Below are 26,668 nucleotides of genomic sequence, written 5' to 3'. Positions count from 1 at the left end.
TATTAGAAAACATTTATGCATGAAATGTTGGTAAAAAAAATCGTTAATTCTGATCTGATAACATATATAAATATCCCCAATTTCTCGATCGTTGTTTTAACTTAAAAAGAAAAACGGGAAGGTAAATAACACTGTATAAACTGGTCATTACTCTTTCGTTTCCGACGTGGTTTCCCCTTGTCAGTGGTGCAGAACAGAGGGCCTGACAAGGACAGCTGTCTAGTCCTTCGGATGAGACGAAAAACCGAGGTCCGTGTATACATTGGAATGCACGTAAAAGATCCCTTGGCAGTTGAAATTCGATGAAAGAGTAGGCGACAGTGCCGCTGCCCACAGGCTTCACAACAAATTCGAAATATTACCATTATTAGAAAGAAACATATTGAAAAGTTTTAATAGTTCTTGGGGAATGACCATCGATGGGAAGAAGGGTGCAAAAATTACACATACCATATTTCAACATGCTAAATTTGGGGCACTGAAGGATGCAAAAATTACAAATACCATATTTCAACATGCTAAATTTGGGGCATTGACCGCTAACAGTATAACTAGCTTCTGTCTCCAGGGTAAATATATCGTTATTTATTTATATTTGATATTTATAAAAACAATCAGAAATTTCACGGACTTTATTTTATCCTAAGAATTACAAGCATTTCATAAAACTTTCACCTTCTATAAACTTTATTAACAGGTAATATTAGCTTTATAAAAGAAAATGTTAATCAAAATTACTTGTAGTAATCATTTCTGCGTTAAAGTATCTTTATCCACCACAAGTAGAGAGTTGGAAATTTTTGTAATAAGTGTAAGTATCGACGGTTGACGCCCAAGATTCATCACTTCCACCAAAGAAAGTGGAAAATGTAATTCCATCAATTTTAATATTATTGTGGTTCCTAAAAACCAGTGCCATTCTTTCGTAAACTTGTGTGCCATTAAGCCAAACCTTTACATAACCATTATGATTAGATGGATCATTCAATTTCACTTCCTGTTCAAGTCGTAACCATTGACCAATCGCGAACTTCCACGACCCTCTCCCTAGCGAATTTCCATACTGGAAGTTACAATGGACGTCGGAACTTGTACAGAAGTCTGATGTTTGGTTATCCGGGATGTAGGCATATACTTCTCCATTCCCATGGGAACGCCACATATATCTAGTAGTAAAACAATCCAGTGCATCACGACCACCAGAGCACCTGGTAGAACCACCCCAAAGCCCTGGCAGCTTACCCCCACGGACGAAATCAAAGTTTGGTTCAAAATACAGATCGTAACTTAGTTTCACACATATTCTTCCTTCAGCAAGATTTTCAGCATAAAAGCCCACTCCTCGGTAGCTGGTCTTGGAGTAAGATCCATTCTTGTAGAAATTTCTTAGGACTGTTTCTCCAGTACCAGCCGGGTCGCCAACAAAACTCAAAGACTCCTCGCCAAAGGGTCCGGATATTAAATTCCAGTTACTAAATGTGTAGCTCTGTGTGAAAGCATCATTTTGCCACAAAACACATCCACCTACAAAATAAATTTTAAGGGTAGATCTAGTATTCCCATAGTCTTGTGGGTTAATCTATCTAAATAGATACGTTCTTTAAAAAGTAATTCCACAGTTACTGCATCCCGACTTTCTATATAGAGATATGTTTCTGACGAATTTTCATATTCGAAAGCACACCCCCAATCTCAAAAAACAACGTTGTGCTAAAAATAATCGTGGAAAAATAAATGATCACGAACGACGTCGACGAAGCTGTTGGTGAGAGTGAGAAAGAGAGAGAGAGGGAATGGGGTTTAACTTCCACTCGACACAAACTAGGTCATTTCGGGACTAACACATGGTTCGATTTTATTTCAATAATTCGCTGGACAGGCGACCCTACTCCTCGTCACGTACAACCGGGGAATCGAAACCACGCCAGTTGACTCAATGGCAGACCTTATGATAGAACGTGCACGCGCTAACCATTCGGCCATCCAAGCCCCCGCTGGTGAAAGTACGTTACATTACCTCGCAAACAATGTTTTTATAAAAAAAAATATTGATATTTTGCATATTATCGACGGTAGAAATCAATGCTGATTTCTGGTAGACTTTCAAATTTTAGGCAAATAATTCTAAAAACAAGTATGGCAAATCTAAATGAATAGCTTACCTACAACTGTAAATATTGCTACAAGTACAATGTGTACCCCACAAATCTTATCATAAATCATGGCGTCTGATACAATATGTCAGCAAAACTCTAGCTGTCACCTGGGAACTGTCTGTCTTATTTATACCACTATCTGAACTCTGTGATCCAATTTATTTTATCTAAATTACTAAATACACACACAATATGGAGTTATATTAACATAATATTTACTTAATGTCTTTATTTGAAAAAAAAATCCAACAAAAAAACAACTTATACAACTCACCTGTAACCTCCAACCCGAAAGTTTGGTATCAAAACATCGCCTGTTCAACGTCCTATGGCGATATCCGCTTTTAAAGGACAATATTGGTGTCAGTCATTATTACATGTGTGATAGAACTGGTTAAATACATTCCAAATACATGCATCATTTTAACACAGAGATCATTGCTACGGGAGATGTGTAACAAGCACGTGAAGAAACGGGAAGTGACGCCAAACATGACTGAAGTAACGAGCGGTAACAGACAAACGATCGAATTTCATTTCACTGATAATTCCGTTGAAGTTGAAAAGTTATTATAATGGACGGTGAGAGGGTATCTCACAATTCAAAAATAGAATTGGCTGTCACTAGATAAGGGACACGAGAAAAATAGAAAAATCCCGTGCATTCCCCCGTTTATATAGAAGGACAACTCGTGTTTGTCATGTTTGACGTCACTTCCCGTTTCTTCCCGTGCTTGTTACACATCTCCCGTAGCAATGATCTTTGTGTTAAAATTATATTTGGTGTGTATTTAACGAGCTCTATCACATATTTTATAATGACTGACACCAATATTGTCCTTTAAGATTTTCTCGCCACGCAGAGTAGGTAAAAAGGTCAGTGAAAATAACGTAGCTACCGTTTGTAATCACGAACCAAAGTTTGGAATGCACATCCCAAGTTCGAATGTAATCTAAAATTACATCTCAAGCTATCTTTACAGAATTTGTTTCAAAATTCCAGGTAAAATTCGCGATTTGGGGTTTGTCCTAGATAAGGAATACGATGAACAGAAATAATGGCGTCGATGAGAAATGAGGGGAATTTGGCACCGAAATTGGCCCAATATAAAGTGCGTGGACCTGGCTAGCTTTGAATGGGGTGTATACAAACATCATCTTTTTAGTTTTAAGCCCCCCCCCCTCCTCCACCCTTCAGGTTACTTCATGGGCGACATATCAAAGTAAAATTTGTTTTAAATATTCAATCATAAAGGGCATCGAAAGGACATGAGAAGAGAAGGCACATGCCAATTGTAATCGACGTGATCGTATGAACCGTTTCAAATCGCAGAATGAAGTGAAGTGGGTGATTGTTTTTTTAAACTGGGCGTATTTTTTTAAAATTTATTTATGTATCTTTCTACCGTAAACATAGAGGTATTTGTACTTTATCTACTTTAATATTAGCATGTATTTACTGATAAGAGTCTGCAAAAAAGGGTGGGGTTATTTATAAATTTTTGTTATCTATGTATATTTTATTTATAATACATACTATTTATATCTCTATAATGTTTTGGCTATAGCACTGAAACTTTTTCCCTGGGAAGCCACATTGGCTTGTGGGGGCCCTGCCTACAGTTACTGAGAGATGCAAATAAAAATGTCCTGAGATTTGTCATGTTTCGTCAAAATGAAATCATGGATTACTTTTTTCAAACTGAGATTGCGTTAGCTCGAATAAAAACATTTTCGAAATATATTGTCTCGTCGCCCCAACATAACACTTAACTGTGATCCAACCGGATCTACCCCACACGTGGATTCCAATGCTTAAAAATGAGTCAAACATCTTTGATTCAGGTCAAAATGAAGTACATTTAAATTGGGTTGATCTTATGTGTTATTTCGAGAAGTGATGGAGCAAGCTCTATACGGTTAAACGAAAACCGGGGTACCGAGTACACATTGACGTGCACGTAAAAGAACCCTTGACAGCTGGAATTCGAAATAATATTAAGCTGTAGTGCCGCTGTCTGGACAAGATGTCCCTCGTGGCGTATACCCGTCTTAATTAGCTCAGTCGGTGCAGAAACGCGGGACGTTAAACATCATTTCATTATACGGTTAAATATGCATTTCCAAAATGTGATGAGATTGGTGTGCTTACTAATTCTAGTTTCGTTCTGGGTGAAACTATGGTCTACCGAAATTTTTTAAACTTGGTGAGATACTCAGTAACAATCTTAAGTATGTTAATCTTTATTGACTTTTGTAGAACATTTTCTTAATGGATAAGGAGAATAGTATGCATTAATCTGTATAATTTGTCACAACTTTAAAAAAAATCTAATTAAAATGGGGCGATTAAAGATGCATTATGTAAGTTTTAAATAAAGACTAACCGTGCTTGCTATACTAGTTCAAAAATGGGTAATGGGTAATGAATATATTGAAAATTTCATTCAAATTACTTTTTTTGAGCGAAGTTATGACTGTTTGAAGATGTAGCGTAGAATGTTTATTATCGTAGCAATGTTGCTTGACAATCTGGGCTTGTCGCGTGAATAAATGTCTAAATAATAGTGTATATAACATTTAAGTCAAAATAAAGACCTTCAATAGGCAGATTTAGCTCTTCCATAATGCATCTTTAAGGATTAATCTCACAAGTAGATAGTTGGAAATTCTTGTAATAGGTGTAGGTATCCGCAGTGGAGGCCCAGGATTCATCACTGCCGCCAAAGAATGTCGAAAATACGATTCCATCAATCGTCACGTTATCACCGTTCCTATAAAGCAACCCTGTTGTCTCATGTTTTGGTACTCCGTCAAGCCAGACTTTGACGTAGCCATTGCGTTGTGGTGCATCGTTAAGTTTGACTTCCTGTTCAATACGGAACCACTGTCCCACGGGATAACGCCATTTTGCTCTTCCGATTGAATGCCCAAAATTGAAATTGCAACGAATGTCTGGGCTTGTGCAGAAGTCATCTGCTTGGTTATCTGGTATATAGGCATAGACTTCTCCATCACCGTCAGCGCGCCAAACGAATCTAGTAGAAAAACAATCAATGGCATTCTGTCCACCTGAACATGAGGTAGAACCACCCCAAAGGCCTGGGAGTTTGCCACCTCTTACGAAGTCGAAGCCCGGTTCAAAGTATACATCAAATCCAAGTCTGGCACAATTTCTTCCTGGAAAAAGGGTTTTGGAATAGAAAGCTGTTCCCCTGAAGGCGGTTTTGGAGTAAGACCCATTCTTGTAAAAAATCCTTATAACATCTTCAACAGAACCGCAAGGGTCGTCAACATAACTCAAGGAGTCTTCTCCCCATGGTCCGGCTATTATATTCCAGCTACTGAAAGTTGTATCTTGTGAAAATGGATCATTTCCCCACAGAAGGCATCCGTCTAAAATTATACAAATAAAGATTTTATTAATTCTAGAATCACAAATTGTAATGCTTTACCAAAGACTTCCACTCCACCCGACCCTTTTTTTTGGGGGGGGGGGGGGTGAAAAATTAAAAAAAAAAATGACTCGCCACACACACCTGATAACATGAAACATTCATCACATTCAACAATTTTATTTATTCCCAATAAATAATCAAATGCGCTAAACATTGGCAAAAACATGACAATAAACAACACTGTAACCAATTTGACGGTTGACTTCATAGTCGTGAGTTGGCTGTGGATTTTTTTGACAAAGCGGCAGCGAATACAATCAAGCCACAAGGCCTGTCCTTTCTGCGAAAGCAAGATATTATTATGATCTTTACAATCGACAAATTTTTAAAACATTATGTCTTTGGGATGGAAACTGATTTCTCCGTCTTTCGATTCATATATTTTACTTATGACCCTCGCCGTCGGTCGATTTACGCTTTGCGGTTATTCACGGAGTTATTACCCTTGCGAACGAGAAACGTTAATTATGCTTTTTGAAATTCTGTTATCCACTCCCATAATTAGCGACAGAAACAACTTCAATATATACTCAATTACCTATGAGACAATAATATTTGAAAAGATATGCCTCGATCTTTACTTTAGTGGTACTGACAATAAAATTCCATTTTCTATGTCAACTTAAACTTCACATTTCCATATTTTCCATTATGTATATAAACTTGTAGATAAAAATAATCTATAGAATAATAAACAAAACAATTCGACGTGAAAATGTGCTATATCGCCAATATAAATGAATAATTTAGCCATTTCAAAATCAACGATTATTTAGAGAGTTATTATCCTTGGTTTCAAAAATTGCATGATCCAATCGTTTTATCATAATCATAAAGTTTATTAATTTTCGGCGTACACTGTATATCCGGGGTGAAATACGAAGTTATTAACAATGCCTCGAAATCTACGAAAAAGCGCTGCCCGGGAAAAAGTAATCGGAGAATTTATTTTCGGGAATATTTTTGGTTTTATACTATCATTATAAAGACCATGTAAACCCACTTTGGGGGAAAAAAGCTGACACATCAACGATTATATATTCTTATCAAAGTGCAATCATTAGCCGAAGGTAGTTTAACCGGGGTCTTCCCATATCGCTGACTCTTCAGAATTTGGAAAGTCGACCGCGGCACTCTTTGATGGGTTAAAAACGGATTAAAAACGTTAATGAGGCAGGGACCAGTCATTATTACTATAGTTCACTTAAATTGATTTTTATCAGAATTCAGCTCACTCACTAATTAATAAAATGAATATATTTCACTTAAATTACATGAACTTGAATTTTGTCAGAATTCAACTCACATTCGAAACATAGATATGAACAAGGAAGAATGAATTTGTTAGAATTTTTGGACTATATTGGACACTTTTTTGGACACTTTATGCGTGCAAAAAGTTAAAATTATGTGTTATGTTATCTGTTAAAGGTTTACTGTTTGAATGGCATTTAGTAATTGAACACATTAAAATAAACACAACAGTTCTATGGATAACAATTACTATATTTAATTAAAGCTACGTTTCAACAATGATTCTCTTGTCGTTATCAAGCACAATACTGATACAGACAGAAGGAGTGTTATTTTAGTGTTTGAATGGCATTTAGTAATTGAACACATTAAAATAAACACAACAGTTCTATGGATAACAATTACTATATTTAATTAAAGCTACGTTTCAACAATGATTCTCTTGTCGTTATCAAGCACAATACTGATACAGACAGAAGGAGTGTTATTTTAGTGTTAAAGGTTGTTATAAATTTTTAAAAAATAAATGCTCGAGCCAATATTATCTGCTTAATGAGTTTTATCCTTCTGCTTGGGTCTATTGTTCTTGGCCACTCAAGCCCTTCACACCGACACAAATTTTTCACCTAAAAGTCGGCGATATGGGAATGAACCGTTTAACCACTACACCATAATTTAATTATTTTAAATTAAATGAACTTACTTGCTAACAAAACACCCCAAAATAGTAATGGAGTGAGAAAAATTGCAATGGAAACCATGACAGTCAGTGTCTTCTAACGTTCACGATAGGCTTAGTACTGTACACGTATGAGATTGATCAGGTTTTATATATAAAAAATTTGTCAAACAGATGTCTCTACTAGACGGCGCCTTTATTATTAATATTTAAAGTTCTAAATAATGTATCTAGTTAAACAATAATGAAAAATTTGAAAATGAAATCATTATGTATTATTTTTCAAAAGCGAAAGGCGATATGATACCCCCACCCCCATCAATTATAGAATTAATCTAGAAACCAAGTTTCTAAATAATTTTGAATTCTCAATTACTATGTAAATGCCAACAAAAATGTACCCCATAAACTAATTTTACCGAACGTATTATTTTTCTCATTTATTAGGACATTGGTGATTCCGCTAATATTATTATTGTTGACATTTTGATTGTCAGTAAAATGTTTTGTTATTTGGACTGTATTTTGTAAATGTCTATGAAAATGAAAATGTCTACTTTCTTTAAAGATACATTATGTAAGAGTTGGATAAAGGGCTGGCCGTTCTTGTTATAATAGTTCAAAAATAGATAATACAAAAGGAATATATTGAAAATTTCATTTAAGTTATAACTGTAGTTTGACAAGATGTGTGCATTGATTGTTCATTATCGCTGCTATTAAGACTTATTATCGCAGCTACGGTGCTGGTTACTCGAGGCTTAGACTCGCTCCCCCACTTTTAAATTAAATCATTAAATAGCCGAACCGTTATAATCTATTTAAAATCTCGCGTATCCGATTGTACCGAATAATTAACATTTAAGGCCCAAAGAAAGACCTGCAAAGGGCAATTTTAGCGCTTGAATAATTTATCTTTAAATATAAAATAAACTCAACGAATGTAGGTCTAGTTTGATTATCAATACGATTTAATCTTAATCATATTATTTCGCTTAGAATGGGCGAAATAAAATCAATAAATTTTATGACAACATTACACACGAAATAACAATATACAAAATCAAATAAACACCATATGCCACGAAAACCAAACTTTTTTCAGATATAGACAAGATTTAATATAATCATATTTCTTCCGCTTAGAATGGGCGAAATGAAATCAAAAAGTGTGTGTGTGTGTGAGAGAGAGAGAGAGAGAGAGAGAGAGATGGGGTTTAACGTCCACTCGACACAAACTAGGTCATTGCGGGACTAACATATGGTTCAATTTTATTTCCATATTTCGCTTGCGCGTTGGGGTCTTTAGCAGTGGGAGGAAACCGGAAAATCAAAAGGTTTTATGACAACTGTTCACATAATACATGAAATAACATATTCTAAAACATCAAATAGACACCATATGCCATGACAACCAAACTTTTTCGATATATAGACAAGAGAAATATCTATAAAAAGTAATAAAACCAGTAGAAATTAAATAACTTCTTATTATTCGATCAATAGATTTATGTTAATCAACTAAATGTAAATCATGTGTGGTTCACTAACACTTAGTAATCATGGCGAAATCAGCACTGGCCATTGTCAATTTAACAAACCCTTAATCCCCCACCCCCACCCCCAAAGAGATCGATTTTAAAATACTGATTATTGTTTATGGTGAAAATAAAAGGGTAAATGCGGAAACGAATTTTATTTAAGATAAACCAATAGTTATCGTATAGTGTTAGACTACATGTTCATGTTACCTAGACACTCGAGGGGTGCAACGAAATTCGAATAGATCTGAGTACACGGCCAAATGATACCTGTAATTAAAATACCATGAGACAGCTTCAACAGATGCATTTTACATGCAGCTACCTAGACAGAACCACCATTTAAAAAATTCTCGCTATCCTGGCACCGAATCAAGATTCTATTTGTCATTTGTTTTTCTGACAGCTGACTAACAAAAATATGAATTGCACTCTAAGCTACTTTAAGTAATGCGTGTCGACCTTTCTGATATACCAATTGTCCAGTCGACTTGGTAATGGAGTACCTCTTCTTCTGGAAGAATTCGGGATCGGTTCAGGGATATATAAACTTCACAAGATTAATTTGACATTTTGGGTATTTTACAACTAAAGATATAAAGTCAAAACTCCACGGGTCGCTATACAGGCACAAATTCGGCATAAACTTAATAAATACTAAATAGTGAACTCAATTTGTAAATAGTCAGTAGTCTTACTCCTAAACATGCAGCAAGATTTATCCAGAGTTATTCACCTAGGCGTCGCCGTCGTTAAGTCGGGAACTCGGGAAACCACCACTGACACCGTTTTGGATGATCGTGATTACCATGCTGTATGGTTGCACGTCGTGAATCGAAACGGAAAAATAAGTAACCCGTTTCTTGCTTTCACATCAGTCAGGCGTTTTGAAGTAGATTATTCTTACGAGAAGACAGCCAGAAGTGTTTAAAACATAAACATGCCGAAGAAACCAGCCAGAAATGCATTTTACTTTTACATGAAAGAGATAGAACCAGATCTAAAAAGAGAAGGCCGGGTTTTCCCAAATGGAATAGCAGACCTTGTGCCAGTGGCCCACCCAAGATGGAAAGAATTGCCAGAAAAAGAAAAAGAAAGATTTGAGTTTATGGCTAAAGCATACAAAAGTAAAATGCGTGGAGTGGAAGGCGACCAACATAAAATGGATAATGTTGGTAATATTATCAGTAAAAGAGTGAACCCGGCAGAGGTAAATGAGAAGAGAAGACAAAAGGAGAGAAGAGAGGTGACGGCTAAATGGACAGGCAAAGATATCACAGAAGAAAAATTTTATTTCATACATTTCCAGACCCTTTGTAAAACCGAAAATGGTGACTATTTGCCCTGTGAAATGGCTGTGGTAGAATACTCACTTATTAAAGGAATTACTAAAAAATTTCACCGATTTGTGGATCCTGGACAGATGCCTACAGGGTACCGGTATGTGTGTATGAATACCAGTGAAGAAACTCATCAGATTCCCATAGAAAATTTTGAAAAAGCAGACAGCAACTACACAGGACTGACCATTCAACTAGAAAACTTTATAAATCCTAATGGTGAACTCCCCGAATATCCACCATTTTATTGTTTAGCAGAGAATAGAGACATGAATAAATATTGTCTGGATTGGATACATGATCGTAGTCGCATGGGCCGTGTGAGTAGAATTCGTAATGTTTATTGTCTCGAGGATTTGTTAATGGATTTGTATGTTCACGGACAGGGACCGAAAATTTCTCAAAGTGGTTGTCTTGATATTCTCACTAGCCATCACTGGGATTATACATCTGGGACAAGGTGTGATTTTCACGAAGAACTAGAATGTAAATATTGTTCTCTTGCAGTCGTACAAAGATATGCCTATGCATTTTCTGATGCTTTGGCAGTTGTCTACCAGTTTAGACTGACAGACAAGCACTTACCATCTACCGCCGACGATGACATTCCCTGTGTAATAATGCCACCTGCTCCTATGTCTAACAGCAGACAGTATGAATCTTCTCAAAGAAGCCAGAACAGCTGGTCAAAGGGTAGAGGACAGAGAAGTGAGGGCTACAGATCGGGTACATATAGAGGCAATGATAACGATGATGAAGATGACACAGCTAGTTTATGCAGTAGTTCTACATGTACTACCGAGCCACTTAAAAATAGTCTAAGACGACCAAACATGTCAGGGATCGCCTTAAGTAGCAACAGTTGGGGTAACGTTCCAAGTAAAACACCAGAGGGTACATTTGATAATACAGAGTGGCCCTCCATAGGGGGAAGCAATTCTGGAAAATATGCTGGAAATGCCGCACCTCCTCTTGCATCAAATGCTCCAAAACCTCCAGCTGCCTGGCAAAATCCTGAAATGACAGAATCAAATATATTTGGCCAATCAAATATACCATTACAAGATAAAACTCCTGAATCTGCAGGAAATCCTGTGAATCCTCCAATACAACAAAATAGTTTGGTACGTCCACTTGGTCCAATGGGTATGCCTCCACCCAATCAAACATTTAATATGAGAGGTGTTCAAAATCCAGGGGCAGCAAGACTACCCATGTCTTTAGGAATGGCAGGTCGTGGCAGTAATACCACAGGTGGTCAAGCACGGATGCCAGTTGGGAGGGGGTATGCACCATCAGTAGGTAGAGGATATGCACCTCCCGTGGGAAGAGGTTATGCTCCACCAGTAGGAAGGGGTTATGCACCACCTGTAGGACGGGGTTATGCACCTCCTGGAATGAATAAAGCAGAGAAGCAAATTGATTGAATGCCTTTAAATGAATAGAAATTGAATGTTGACATTTAACACTGCTGTCCAGATGAATGTTATGTGCAAACATTTCAAAAACAATAATTTGTCATAATATGAAATACAGGTTTTTTTGAAATAGTACTAATACTGTTTATTAGAGAAAATCAATGTTTAAAATATTTTTTATTCCTTCAGCATTCAAGATTATGGGGGTAAATATGTTCAGGGGCCTTCTATCTAAACTTTTCTAAATGTACATAACATAGCCAATGTCTAGCAATTTTGATATTAAAATTTAAATCGGAAATAGCCACACACATGAGATATGTGAAATAATTTATTTTTGTTTAAAATCCAATTGATTTATTTGGAATGTTTGTAAAGCTATAAATACATTGATGTACATATGTAAATGACTGTATGAAAATGTGTTTATATTAAGGCCGTATAAAACTTTTTTTCTGGTTCTGCGATACTCTTGTCACTTAAAAAGAGTCGCAGTTAATTACATGTAAATGCCCTCCCTTGGTTACAGGAATGGATTGAAATGTACTCAGTTATTGAGTACCGTACATAACCCTGATAAATGTTGACAATCAAAAATGATTCTGGATAATCATGCATTCAACAATTTGATGAGATATATGTAGTGCAAGATGGCTAAGTAAGTAAAACGCTGGTTCGATAGCCTGGAGGTTACGGGTTTGTTCTTGGTGTTGACGGAGAAAGTTCATGATTTTTCAGTTTGGTTTTCCCCTTGTCAGTAGTGCAGGACGGAGGGCCTGACAAGGTCAGCTGTCTGTCGTTCGGATGGGACAAAAAAACGAGGTCCCGTGTACAAATTGGTGTGCACGTAAAAGATCCCTTGGCAGTTGGAATTCGATTTAAGAGTAGGCCGTAGCGCCGCTGTCCAGGCAAAATTTCACATGTCCATCTTTATTAGCTCAGTCAGAGTAGGACGTTAAACGCCATTTCATTTCACATTGTGCCTTGAAACGTGATGTCATTTAGCCCACTAGTGATGATTTTATAAAATAAAAGATAAACCTTCCTCCATCATCAGATTTTTATGATAGATCGTCTGAGAACCTGAATATTTTTTTTTGTATGGCCTAAAATTAATATCAGTATTGATTTTGTTTTATCTGCAGTCAAATCAGTTGGAACATTTTACTGTTATTGATTTGCGTAAAGCTTGAATGTTTTTGTATTTTATTTTACAAAAAACCCGGATGTTTGCTTTGAATTTGAATATTGTTAGCTGAATTGTGTTAGGAATGATATCTTATTATTATTATTGTTTATATTCTCTTTGCTCGTCACAGGTAGTGGTTCTATGCAGTTAGACTAGAGTTATTGATGAAAAGATATGCTCTCATTTTGTTTAAATTATTCGGACCTTAAAAGTCTCCGAGTAATGTTTATTTAATCCCATATAAATAAAATATTGTCAATGTTGTATCCCTAAAAACAATATCAGTTTTGTTCAGTATTTACATAGATATACTGAATTGAAAATTTCGGAGGACAAAATAAACAGTGTATGGTTAAAGCAAGCCAGCACACCCTTTAATCTCCAATAATTAAACCAAACTGGGAAATTATGTATTATTGATATTTTGATTGTGTTTTCTTAATTGAAGATTTAAGCAGTGAAAAATTAGATATTGTCAGAAAAGGCAAATGACGATCATCTGATTTATATACACAAGGCTCTTACACTCTGTATTATCATTGTAGTTATTTTATTCTTTCACATGAAAATGTGGTACTGTCTCTAGCCAATATGCAAAGATTATAGACATCTTATAATGTCATAGAGTAATCTGCTGTATCTTACTCTGTTTTAAAGATCAATGATTTATTCTAGATTTAAGTTGGGACACAAGATGTAATGAAAACGAACCAACATTGTTTTGTTATGCTGCATTATTTCTAGTAATGTGTGATACATGTATTTATGAATTGAATGCATAGTTTGTTCAGGTACATATGTGTATATATATTCAGCTTATAAGTGTAAATATTTCATTATACATGTAAGTATGTCATTTTAACTCGTCATGGCATAAACAGTGCTTATTTTTATGAATAAAAATTTATTTTATCTGATAATTATTTAATAGTTCTTCAACAGATTATTTTGAAAGGCAACAAAATGTCAAATCCTGAGCTTTCTATCAAGGTGTTCAGCAAAGTATTCTTACAGCAAACCGGTGCTTCACTAAAGAAATGATATCCTACTTTCCTCATTGACTGGTCTTATGGAGACTGGCATACTCTCTACAGTGTGCTATGAGGGAAATTTTGCCCGGGCTGTGGTACTATGGCCTGCTCTTATTTCAAATTCCAACTGGACCTGGTTTTTTATACGCCCACATTTTCATGTGGACGTATATTGTTGTCACCCCTGTTTGTCCGTCTGTCCACAATTTGTTTGTGGACACCCTACAGGTCACATTTTTTATCAGATCTCAATTAAACTTGAAATATAGCCTTTTCTCTTAAGATCTCGGTTCCTTTCGATATTGGCATTTTATGGACCATAACTTCATGGATTATGGCCCCTGATTGTACGAAAAATCGCGTTTTTAGATTGTGGACACTCTAGAGGTCACAATTTTCATCCAATTTTGATGAAACTTGAAATGCATGTTTATAACCCAAAGATCTTGGTTCCTTTCGATATTCGCGCATATCGGATCGTAACTTTCTGAATTATGGCCCCTGATTGTATGAAAAATCATGTTTTTAGCTTGTGGACCCTATAGAGGTCATAATTTTTATCCGATTTAAAAAATCGTTTTAGTATATCACCATTACACCCTGAGGACGGCTAAGGTCGAATTTCGTGAAAATCGGCCCAAAACTGACAGACAAAATGGCCGCCCCTCGTTCTCAAATAGCGTAAAAATATGGTACATCAAGGTTGTGGACCAAATAGAGGTCACAATTTATATCCGATTTTGTTGAAATTGGAAATGTAAGTTTATAACCCAAAGATCTTGTTTCCTTTTGATATTTGTGCATATCTGACTGTAACTTCCTGAATTATGGCCCCTGATTGTATGAAAAATCACGTTTTTAGCTTGTGGACCCTATAGAGGTCATAATTTTTATCCGATTTAAAAAAACTTTCGAATATATCACCATTACACCCTAAGGATAATTGAGTTTGAATTTCGTAAATATCGGACCAAAGCTGACAGACAAAATGGCCGTACTCAAATGGTGTAAAAATGTGGTTTATCAATGTTGTTGACCCTCTAGAGGTCACAATTTTCTTTTGATTTTTATGAAACTTGAAATGTAAGTTAATAACCCAAAGATCTTGGTTCCTTTCGATATTCGGCATATCGGATAGTAACTTCCTGAATTATGGCCCTTCATTATATGAAAAATCACGTTTTTAGCTTGTGGTCCTTGTAGAGGTCACAATTTTTATCTGATTTAAAAAAAATGTGTAAATATGTCACCATTTCACACTAAGATCATGGATCCTTTTGATAAACGCAGATACCCGAACTTAACTTTCTGGATTATGGCCCCTGATTGTTCGAAAAATGGCATTTTTAGCTTGCGAATTCTCTAGAGATCACAATTTTTTTTCCGATTTTAAATATTTCACCATTCCACCATAATGAATTTGTTCGCAAATTGTGTAAAAGTATGCAATACGAAGGTTGTCAACCCTCTAGGGGTCACAATTTTTGTCCGATTCTGATGAAACATAAATCATATCTTTATATCCCAAAGATCTCGGTCCCTTTTGATATTTGTGCATTTCAGACCATAACTTTCTGGAATATTGCCCCTGATTGTACAAAAAATCCTGTTGTTTTTTAGCTTGTTCTCTATCCATCTCTTGCAAAATGTGGGCGTATCCTGCCTGGCAGCTGCTGGTTGACCCATCCAAACAACTAGACACTGTTCCTTCTCGGGGCCCCCAGTTCTGCACTAATGACAGGGGGGGGGGGGGCAGGCTGGAAAATGAACAAATGAAGGCCATTTATATTTGGCTTTAGTTGTTGTTAATTAAAGTAGAACACGATTTACCAATCATAGTTGACTGGGACTGCTTGTTGTGGAGGGTTAATAAGTACTATAGTTGAAAATTACATACACAAACACCACTGCACAGCTCTGGAGAAATTTTATTAACAAATATCATTTTAATAAGATATAGAGGATATTTGTCGTTTTGTCGTGAATAACATATTTTATTTCATCTCTAAGCAAGAAAACGTTTATATTTTCACTCATGCAAATGTTCTATTTATTTTATGATTTTACAATCATTTTAGGTAAAAACAACATGGACTACTGCTAGCCAGTGGAATAACACTTTTATTTCACTGATAAAACGCTGCATTCCACTACTGATCATAAAATAAAAGCATTTATTTTATTTGTATAAAAGGTATTTCCGAAGACCCACTTTTCAAGTTTCATTTCACAAACACACACAAAGTATGCCGGAATCAAATATAACCTCTACAATATAAATATGGGAAATGATTTCAAATTTGGCACATTATTATTATTTATAGGCATTTATAAGCACATCTGTTTGTAAAGGAGATTATCTATATCCATATCAATTTCAAACTATGTATTCAAAGAATGATGAAAATTTAATCCTTCCAGTGAGAGCACAAGTAACAAGAAAAAGGCTACCCTATGGTTGTGATACGTGCATCTGATCCTTTAGATAGTGTCAAAAAATTATGTTTAAATTAATTTGTAACATTTAAAAGTAATTGAACTAGAAACGAAATGGAATTTTTAACACAAGGTGTAGAAAACGGTAGAATTTACTATGTAAATGGTAATTTGATATTGTACGGATTATATTGAGATGATTTTGATATTTTTGGATGCACCGGTAAACTATAATTTGGAAGAAAGTTTGTTTTTTCTACACATGCCAAAGGGAGTGTTATAACAGAGTTATTTCCCTTTGTTGTTGGACTGGACACTGGATGGCACTCATATTGATCTATTAATTTTGATTCAGTATCCTTCTTTGTCCTTTTGTATGGTATAATTGTCTGAGGTATTTCACTAGATCTCTTGACACTTGTAAAAGTTGAATTAGGTTGTGAATTATTTGGCACCGTATCATTGACAGTGTTAGTTAATGTCTCATTAAATGAAGTTGTTGTTAATGATAAAGACGAGTCTATTCCGCTAGTTACTGTTGCTGATCTTTTTCGAACATATGGTTTAATTTTTTGCGGATCGATTGTTTCAATACTGTCCAATATTTTATCACTTCCATAATTCATTTTTCTCTGAAATTGATTCCTGTTGAATAAAGAAACACAAAAGATTTAAAAGTCACAATGTGGCCCACAGTCAATGATCATTTAAAATTATCTAAAATCAGGACTGAGAGAGAGAGAGAGAGAGGTTGAACTTAACTCCACACAAACAGGCTTAATCTGTTTTACAGAGATCTTCTAATATCTCTGTAACAGATGAAAATTCATTACTGATCAGTGTGAAACAGACTATTCCAGGGTGCTACAATTTTATTAATTCGTTTGGCAGTGGGAAGAAACCAGAGTTGACCCATGAGGTTGCACACACAACCTAATCCTTGTCACAAACAAGCATGGGATCATAACCATGTCACTAGACTCAATGTGAGACTTAAGATCAAAGTCTAAATGATTAAACAAAATAGATAGGGCAGATGCCATTTTATCCTTGATCTTCGTGTGCAGAAATGAACTACCGGTATTGCTCAAGCATTGGCCAATGAAATATGACAGAAAAAGATTAAATCAATAAAAGTAATGAGATCTTTAAATGGCTAGAACTTCTGTTCTGGCTGACAAATTTTGGGCCAAAATTCCTCTTGGTGTTAAGCCTACTTAACTTTAAGCGCCCTTTACTTTAGTCGGAAATATTGTGCCTTTTAGTAAAAAAATTTTGAATTGAATGTCAGTTCAGTAATATTAAAGATAATTATATTTATTTAGCTGTCATTTATAATAAGCATCCACCCTTATCACCATCATTACAGACAAAGAATCAGAAGACTTTATTGTCTCATGAAAAAATGCAACCTAAATGAGGGTTATCTTGTATGGTACTGCTACAGTAACTACTTTGTAACAGAAAAATGTATTAAATTTAATACATATTTTGAAAATTCACAATTGTGTTTTTCATAAATTATCTGAATACTTATTACTAACTTATTATTTAAACGCCTTTGATGACTCCAAACACCACCAAATGATGGCAGCCATGATGCAGATGCCACAGAATGACGATTAAAATTAGCTCCCACTCGGTTTTCTGGTAATTTTTTCTTCTTCTCCAATTTCACTAAAACCAAAATTTATATTTTAAATTAATAAGTGTTTGATATGATCCTTTTTATTCTGAAATGTTACACTTGGGGTAAGTTTGTCAAGTTGATATCTTGAAAATAATTCTTGAGAAAGTCAGCGTCGCCGACATAAGCATTGAAAGTTTAACAGAATTGAACTCTACAAATTTTACGGTGTTGAAGAAACTTGACATAGGTTAAGTTCATAAGTATAAATAGTTATGCCGTTCAACATCGTATGACACCGGTTGGAAACGTTGGATGCCGTTTCAAAGCGTCGGAAATATAAACCCAACTTTCAAGGTGATACAAAAGGGCGCTATCTCCCCCAAATAGAGTAAACACAAGAACTTAGAGCACCAATCACTAACACATGGATACAGGTTTATCATGTTTTGTCATGATTTTAATCAAACTACATCTAATATTGGAACTGACAAAATTCTCATTGAACTTGCTACTCCTAGTTCAGAACATTACAGACTCCCTATAGAGAATCTGCCTATATGTATGAAGGCAGTAGATAATTAACCAACATGTTCAGATTATTTTCTGAGGTTGGAAAAGTATGAGATGTGTATTGTGTAATATATAAAGTATAATTACTTACAATGTTTTTCATAATCTGATAATGTAGGACCTATGTCTTGCCTATTTATATCATCTGTAGAATGTTGTAACCAAGGGGGAGCAGCACCGGTAAATATATTTCCCTTTTCTTTATTTCCCTGACAATTATAAATCATATTAAAAACAGACATTCGTTCTTTCAGCATATTTAACTTTTTATTGGGTCGACGAATAATAAAATGAGGTTTGATCATAATTTTCTACATCAACGAGGCTAATATAGACAGGTATACCCCATACAAAGTGCCATGTGTAGTTATTTCCCTTTTATTCTACAATAGGGAAAAATGTCTTGTATTTTTCAAGAATCATGTGGCTATTTTTTTCACCTATAAATAAGCAGACATTAAATAACTAAATCCTTAATGCAATTGTAACTGTTTGTCACAATAATTATAATTGTATAAAAATCATTTATATGTAGAAATCATTATTATCAAGATATCTTTCTTCCTCATGCACCAAAAATATACCTGGGGGGTGGTTGTTATCAGAAATTTGATTAAAATTATACCTTTGGACGTTGAATAATTGTCAAACCAAAACTGTTGGTTCTGGGTGCATTGATGAGCCTTTCCACATCTCTATTATCATCATCAGAGGCAGAAGTCTGTGGATTTATTTGTCTTATTGGCTGATAAAGATTCAGGAAACATATACCAGTAATATGAATAAAAGCAAATGGTATTTGAACAGATTTTAGAATCAGATTACCTTTATCAATACTATAAAGAAATTGGTCTGCTCGTTATTTTTTCAAAGATGTACTTTTTGATTAGGTGAGAGATCCAAAACATCATCAGCTTTCCTTCATAAGTTTTATACCACAAATAGTTAAAATAAATTCTTAAAAACTAAAATCAAAGTTGTTTATCAAATTGTCCAGCAGTTTAGTGATTACCAAATGCTTCAATACTTTGAGTTGAAACTTTAACTTTGAGATAAATGGCCTATTTCTTCACATGGTAGGTGGTGAGACTGTGAGGAAATAGCCCATTTAAGATGTCTAAAAGTTTCAGTACCATTGTCTAAATGTACCATTTTTCATAAAATTAAATTTCTGTAAGTTAAACATACATTGTGCAAGAGCTAAATTTGCCTATTGCAGGTATTTCTTTGGGCCTCAAATGTTTTCTACATTATTAATTAGACATTAATTAACATATCCAGGCCATAATCTTCGCTGGCAATAAAGTAATTTGAATGAAATTTTCAAATTATTAATTTTACATTATCTATTTTTAAACTATTATAGCAAGAATGGCTAGCTCTTTATCTAAATCTTACATAATGTATCTTTAAATGTACTATCTGTCATACAAAACTGGTAAATATGACAGAAATGGGGTCTGTGGATATTATTCTAAATATTCCATTACATGTCTATCATATCAATGTAATTTAACCATTTTTACAGTTGATCATATTTTGTTAATGGATACTATTTGGTCAACCAGCACACACCTTATCATATTGGTATTGTGTCTGGTACTGATGAGATAAATAATTTTGTCGTAATTCTTTTTGCTTCAATTTCTCAGCAACCTACAAGAAAAAAAATTGGACATCTAACATTATTAACTTTTTGGAAAAAAAAAGAAAAAATTAACTTTTTGGAAAAAAAGAAAAAATTAACTTTTTGGTAAAAAAAAATTGGTAAATTAGATCAAACTTTTAATCTTTATTTCATGCCCCAAAACTGTGAAAAGAATTATTGTGCATGGCAAATGTATTTTCATCATTTATTCTGCAATATACAATGCACTGATATATTGTGAATACCGGGCAACACAAATTTGCATAACAATAATGTGACATTTGCACTTGAATATCATTCTAATTTGCAGCTAATTGAATTCAGACTGTCCACTTAAATTAGATTTGGTTAATCAACATGATTTTAGTTCTTCTTTCAAGTATTAAACGAATGTATTGAATGTACCTTTAATAAGTGACTCTTCTGTTCTATTTTAAACTTGTCCACAGCTTCTTCTAGCTTCTGCTGAAATCTACATCAAAATAAGACACTCAAATTATTATATTTATGTATTAGCTAATCATGAATATTACTGTAAAAATAGGTTGCCAGACAACGAAACATATACACCCACAGCAGCTAAATCATCAGAGCGGTCTACATAAGTTGTCACATATCTATTCTTTTGTAGGTAATTGGGGGCATTACAAGACAATTTCATACAGATCAGATTATAATTTTAGTCGTTTGAGGGTTCATAAGGTTCTACAAACTGAAACAAAGGCCTTAACTCTTAGTACAGAAATTGTTGAAATTTAACAGGCTTTTTTCGTTTCACTAATTAAAAAAATGCATATAAATTTCATACAGATCAGATGATAACTTTCATCAAAGTGAAACATGGGCCATAACTCCAGAAGAAATGAACAGAAATTAAGTAGGCTTCTTCATCTAACTGATGTAAACAACATATTAATTTCAAAACAATCATATAAATACCATAATCATATACTGCAAGCAAACCATCTATTAAATAAAACAATTAAATTTTGTGAGCCATTGTAAAATACTGTTTCTTTAGAACTTCTTGGATATTTTTTTCATATATACTCAGCCAAATTAAAAACTTGACACTGATGAATTTCAACAATTTTTTTTTTCTGGTAAGTCAAATAAATTTTAAAGTGTTTCTAACGATAGTAAGTAGTAAGAAGCCTTTAATTTCATAAAATTGTAAAGTCACGCGGATCACGTGACTTTTGAGCATATAAAGATGAAAAACCTGAAAAACACATGCAAACACAAACTCGTGAGGTCAATCGATGCAAGTTTGCTTAAACTGAACACGCACACGTAACTTGAACTAGAAAAACAAATTAAAATTGTTATTTTCATCTTTGTTAGAAAATGCCGCGCCTTTCAAATGTAGAACGTCTACGTGCTAAAGCTAGGCTCTATGCTGGTGAGTCTGTGGTCACTGTTGCAAGAGCCTTTAATTGTTCACGACAGACAATAATTAATCTTAGAATAAGAGTGCTTCAAACTGGAACTATTGCCGACTGCCCAAGGGCAGGAGCGCCACGTGCGACATCACTCCAGGAAGATCAAGCAATACGATTACGTCATCTTAGAAACAGATTTGCCACTGCAACCTCCACAAGTAGAGAGATGTTTGGTGGAAGGGTAACTGCACAAACTGTTCGAAATCGCTTGCAGGCTGCTGGTCTTCGAGCTCGGAGGCCCTATAATGGACCAATATTGACACCTATTCATCGCCGTAACCGACTTGTGTGGGCCACAAGACACATAAGACAGTGGAATTCGGTTGTCTTTTGTGACGAATCTCGATTCACTTTGAGATTTGCCGATGGCAGGATCCAAATGTACTGCAGACGAGGTGAACGTTACGCTCAAGTATGCGTCAGAGAAGTTGACCAATTTGGTGGCTGCAGCGTCATGGTTTGGGGTTCTTTTTGTGCACATGGACGTTCTCCTCTTGTTGTTGTCCCAAGGGAACTTAAATGCTGTCCAGTACAGGGATCAGATTTTGCAACCTGTTCTTGTTCCGTTTATGCAGAGACATGGGCCTGGTCAAACGTTTCAACAAGACAATGCTCGACCCCATACAGCAATTGCTACCCATAATTTTTTAAGAAATGCCGGTGTCCAAGTCCTGGATTGGCCGTCGCTTAGCCCCGACCTTAATCCTATTGAACACATGTGGGAGGAACTGGGTCGACGTGTTCGTCAGCAAGTGAATCCACCACTGACGTTGCAGGACCTTCAACATGCTCTTGCTGAGCAGTGGCGACGTCTTCCTCGGGTAGTGTTTAATAATGTTCTGAGATCCATGAGAAGGCGTTGTGTGGCAGTACGAGACGCTAGGACTTTCGGCGAGACGTATTCTTGCTTTCTGTTGATGTCAAGGTCGTCTGTGCACAACATAACACTAAAATAGTTGCCTTAAACAAAATATTAAAAATCTAGTCCCAAAAATCCCAAGTGTCAAGTTTTTAATTTGGCTGAGTATATATCATACCCATTGTAAATATTGTTTCTTTAGAAATTCTTGATACAAACATTACTTTCACAGACATTGGATATTTATATCACAGCTTCTATATACAACACCCAGATACAAGTGAGCCAATAAGTTTAGTTCTAGACACCATGGATATCTTGAACAAAATTGTACACGTCATTTTAGGCTATTTCCTCTTTAAAATAAAAAAATTAATTAAACTCTAATAGCTAAAGATTAATACAATCAATAATTATGAGTACAAGAACTTACTTTTTCAATTCCTTGTCAGTAATGACATAGTGAGACTTTTTTTTTTTATCAATGATATTTTCCCAGAAGAAATCATTCATCTTTTGAACATGTTCTTGTCTAAAAATATAAATATTGAGAAAAATACATACATGTAGTTTACTTTTCCTGTAAAACTAATTCTGAATTGATAGGTCTTAAATTTAGTAAGAACAAAACTGCTATTATACTAAATGGAGGTCGAACATTTACCAATGTTTCCCGAAAAGAGAGCAACAGATGTTCTCAAAATACATGTACAGTGCTGAGTGTACCAGTATCCTCTTTCTTATGTCCTTCTAATTCTTTTAAATCTTCTAAAAATATAATGCAGACATTCACCAGTCAATGTAATAGACTTATGTAACAACATGACGTAAGACGTTATTGACATTGATTTTAAAACTTTATTACCATATATGTATATTACACTGTAACCCAGGTATCATTTAATCTTGAGTATCTTACTATCTAGCACTAATTTCTTTCACATTCGTTTAATATCAAATCTTTGTTTGAAAATTCGTAAAAACTGTTTAAAATCACCATAAATCGTTTAATTTGTACTTCTGTCCAGTTTAAAGCTTACCATTCAATTTTGATAATGAGTGTCCAATTTACAAGTGTTTAATTTCTCAATCACTGTTAAAAAAACAACCCAATTGATTAATGATGTATAATGATTAATTTTTGAACAGTGATTGAGAAATTAAATACTTGTAAATTGGACACTCATCATCAAAATTAATCAGTCAGCTTTAAACTGGACACAAGTACAAATTAGATGATTTTAAATGATTTTTACAAATTTTTAAGCAAAGACTTGATATTAAACGAATGTGAAAGAAATTAGTGCTAGATACACAAGATTAAATGATACCTGGGTTACAGTGTTACATGTATATGTTGTTGAAAATCATCTTCAATACTAGTAATTAAATTCATCCTCAATGACGACAATTTCTGTGTAATATTATCATTGTAAAAGATGTCAATCCTAATTTAACAGGATACACATCACACATTTATCCTATACTCTATTACGTTGATAGTGTGATGGTGTTGGTGATACCCAATTTGAATACACACACATACATGTATCACAGTAAATGCTGAAGTTGTATTAATAGAACCTTGTATAAATTGCTTCGGATCAACCCTTACATCAAACTTCATTTAATAATTAGCTTAATCAATCATATAAATTACATGTAGTTTGAAATTTAATTTAAGTGTATAAATGTTGTACATGTACAGTATCTGATTTTATACATGCTGGTGCCAGTAATTGTAACAGCCAAGTCACTGTAGATCAGCTACACATTATAACTAAAACAAAGCTAGACATACAAAAGAAACATACTTACAATGTCAAATGTTGTAAGAACTGACCACAGGTTACGATATATTCATCGTGAGAAGTATGTTTATTTATAGACTTGCCACAAAAATAACACCATACACTGGCTTCTTTTTCCCATCCTAAATTCATTACTTGAGGATTTTTAAGAAATGCTTTGGCCTCATCAATCTGCAATTAAATAGGACAGACATGTAAGTAATAATCTCATTGAAAATTCGTCTGAGCATAGGTTTGTGTTTGTGTGCAACTAAACACAGACATGTGCCTACAGCAGGTATGAGACTGAAGTAACAAATTCAAAAACATTTTTTCTCCCTCCTATGGAAAATACACTTTTGCTGCATCTATGACATGATCAATGGGTTGTTTACATTCCCTTGGATGAATCTAGGAAAAACACTATGGTCAAATTAAAGCAACTGGACACCTGATATGATCACAACGGTCCTATACTGAAACAAATGAAAAATTGACTTTGGTCAAAACTGCCAAAATGTTGGTCAAAACAGCCATGAAACTAATAATTGCCAAATTAATATAATTCACAAAAAAGAAAAAAAAGTCTTTAATTAAAAATAACAACTGACTCTTCACTCTTAATCATTTGATAAAAATAACAATTGGCTCTTAATCATTTTTGATAAAGATAACAATTGACTCTTAATCAATTTGAATAGGATTTCAACTACATGTGTAATCATCATAATTAGTTAATTATACTTATTGCATGCTGTTAATTACTTCAAACTCTTCTGGTAGTAAATGAAGATATAACCAACAAGATGAAAATGCTTTGGCCAGTTTGGTTCATGGGTGTTACATTTATGTCTGTAACTCCTGGACATGCACATTACAACACCAGTTTAGGAACAGCTTTAGAATTGTTTATCAGTTTTAGAGAAAATCGAAATCTCCCGTTTCTAAAGTAGACGGTTCAGACAAAACAATGTACATGTACGGTACTGTATATATGTTCGGCGCAGAGTTCTCCTCGCAGCCACATTATCCCCGCGCATGTGCGAATTGCTGTCTAATATCCGTTTACTAATCTGCGTGCATGGATTGGAATTTTCCCATGGTATTTAATGGATTACCACGACGTCCTTTCTTGTTTGGCAGATACATATAATTTTTAATAATCTTTTATATCCCTTACATAATAATGCAATTGTCAGAGATAACACTTAATTGGTGGAAGCGGACGTTAAATAAAAAACTATTTCACACACTGATAATCCAACGAATCCTTGTAGGTATTCACCATAGTTTAATTTATTTTAATGAATTTTGTGACCGTCTTTTTAGTTGTATAAATAGATGTACAAGCAAGGTGATACAGAAAGAGAAGTATGATCGCACAGTTACAAAATGTATATTTTTTTAGTGGGAACTGACCAAATTTTTGCTGCGTCACGGCCCAACAGCCCTTTAAAAAACTTAGGCCCACACATACGTACACATTTATCTGAGGATTTTTGTCCATTTAACCTGAATTCAGAAACATGTACAGTGCAATTTGATTATCTCACTGCGCACCAGTTTGATACTCGCAGATTACAATCCGAGTGTGAAAGGTCTAATCTGCATGGACACAGTGGACTGTGCGCAAAACGGCAACACAGACTGCAATCTGTCCAAGGTGTGAAAATGCGCCCAAAACTTGTACAACAACTTGTCTCCTGCCTTTGGCTTGCTTAGACTAGAGTAGGCCTAGTGGTCCTTTTTACCTGTTGTGAAATAAATAAATAACCACTGAATGCATCATGCATGTTCAGCACCCTTACCCGTTTCTTCAATTTCAGAAGTATGCCTTTAATAATTTCTTGGTGTCTTGATGAATACACGTGTTTCTTATTCTTATGTTTATGACTAATTTTGCAAAGACCACAATACTTAAATTGTATGAATGAAGTTGATTTCTTTTCGTTGTCAGCCATGTTGAACAGCAGGTGTATACTTTTAGACTCCCCCAAAAAAAGAGTCCTTTTGAAAACTGTTGTTAATCTGAAAATATATATTTATCCCCCAAAATTTCTGTTATATATGGTTCAGTCATTAAGATGTGTGAATTTTATTATGGGTGATCTAAACTAGAGAATGAGATCGTCATTTTTTAACTTCTTACAAACACATCTAGAATTACAGACAGATAATAATAATATTGAGTAGATTGAAAACAATCCTCTAAGGATAGTGCACCTGC

General features: G+C 34.7%; 4 protein-coding genes across 5 annotated transcripts; 1 reads left to right on the top strand and 3 right to left on the bottom strand.

Moving 5' to 3' along the window:
* Positions 1-669: 669 nt before the first annotated feature.
* Positions 670-2,494, bottom strand: LOC126830288 (uncharacterized). The gene is made up of 3 exons (XM_050560648.2): positions 2,431-2,494; positions 2,163-2,331; positions 670-1,524 (listed from the first exon to the last, which is right to left on the bottom strand). Exons 2-3 carry the CDS (start codon positions 2,221-2,223, stop codon positions 770-772), a joined length of 816 nt encoding a protein of 271 aa, XP_050416605.1. The 5' UTR covers positions 2,224-2,331; positions 2,431-2,494; the 3' UTR covers positions 670-769.
* Positions 2,495-4,384: 1,890 nt separating this feature from the next.
* LOC126830253 (uncharacterized) lies at positions 4,385-7,713 on the bottom strand. Its single transcript, XM_050560605.1, has 2 exons — positions 7,572-7,713; positions 4,385-5,552 (listed from the first exon to the last, which is right to left on the bottom strand). Exons 1-2 carry the CDS (start codon positions 7,627-7,629, stop codon positions 4,792-4,794), a joined length of 819 nt encoding a protein of 272 aa, XP_050416562.1. The 5' UTR covers positions 7,630-7,713; the 3' UTR covers positions 4,385-4,791.
* A 2,126-nt stretch (positions 7,714-9,839) lies between these two features.
* LOC126829980 (protein maelstrom homolog) lies at positions 9,840-13,949 on the top strand. The gene has a single exon (XM_050560173.1). The coding sequence runs from the start codon at positions 10,029-10,031 to the stop codon at positions 11,853-11,855; it is 1,827 nt and encodes a 608-aa protein (XP_050416130.1). The 5' UTR covers positions 9,840-10,028; the 3' UTR covers positions 11,856-13,949.
* Positions 13,950-16,229: 2,280 nt separating this feature from the next.
* LOC126830113 (centrosomal AT-AC splicing factor) lies at positions 16,230-26,662 on the bottom strand. Of its 2 annotated transcripts, none has more exons than XR_007683718.2 (9): positions 26,250-26,662; positions 24,470-24,633; positions 23,085-23,183; positions 20,756-20,822; positions 20,256-20,358; positions 19,328-19,447; positions 18,794-18,911; positions 18,047-18,179; positions 16,230-17,147 (listed from the first exon to the last, which is right to left on the bottom strand). XR_007683718.2 is itself a non-coding variant. In XM_050560384.2 (9 exons), exons 1-9 carry the CDS (start codon positions 26,400-26,402, stop codon positions 16,658-16,660), a joined length of 1,425 nt encoding a protein of 474 aa, XP_050416341.1. In that variant the 5' UTR covers positions 26,403-26,657; the 3' UTR covers positions 16,230-16,657. The 2 variants fall into 2 exon arrangements, 1 of the variants encoding a protein (XP_050416341.1); XM_050560384.2 differs by having other exon boundaries at positions 20,278-20,358; positions 26,250-26,657.
* Positions 26,663-26,668: the final 6 nt, after the last annotated feature.

Source organism: Patella vulgata, chromosome 8 (assembly GCF_932274485.2).
Source record: "Patella vulgata chromosome 8, xgPatVulg1.2, whole genome shotgun sequence".
Lineage (NCBI taxonomy): Eukaryota > Metazoa > Mollusca > Gastropoda > Patellidae > Patella > Patella vulgata.
This window is presented reverse-complemented; position numbering and strand designations above follow the sequence as displayed.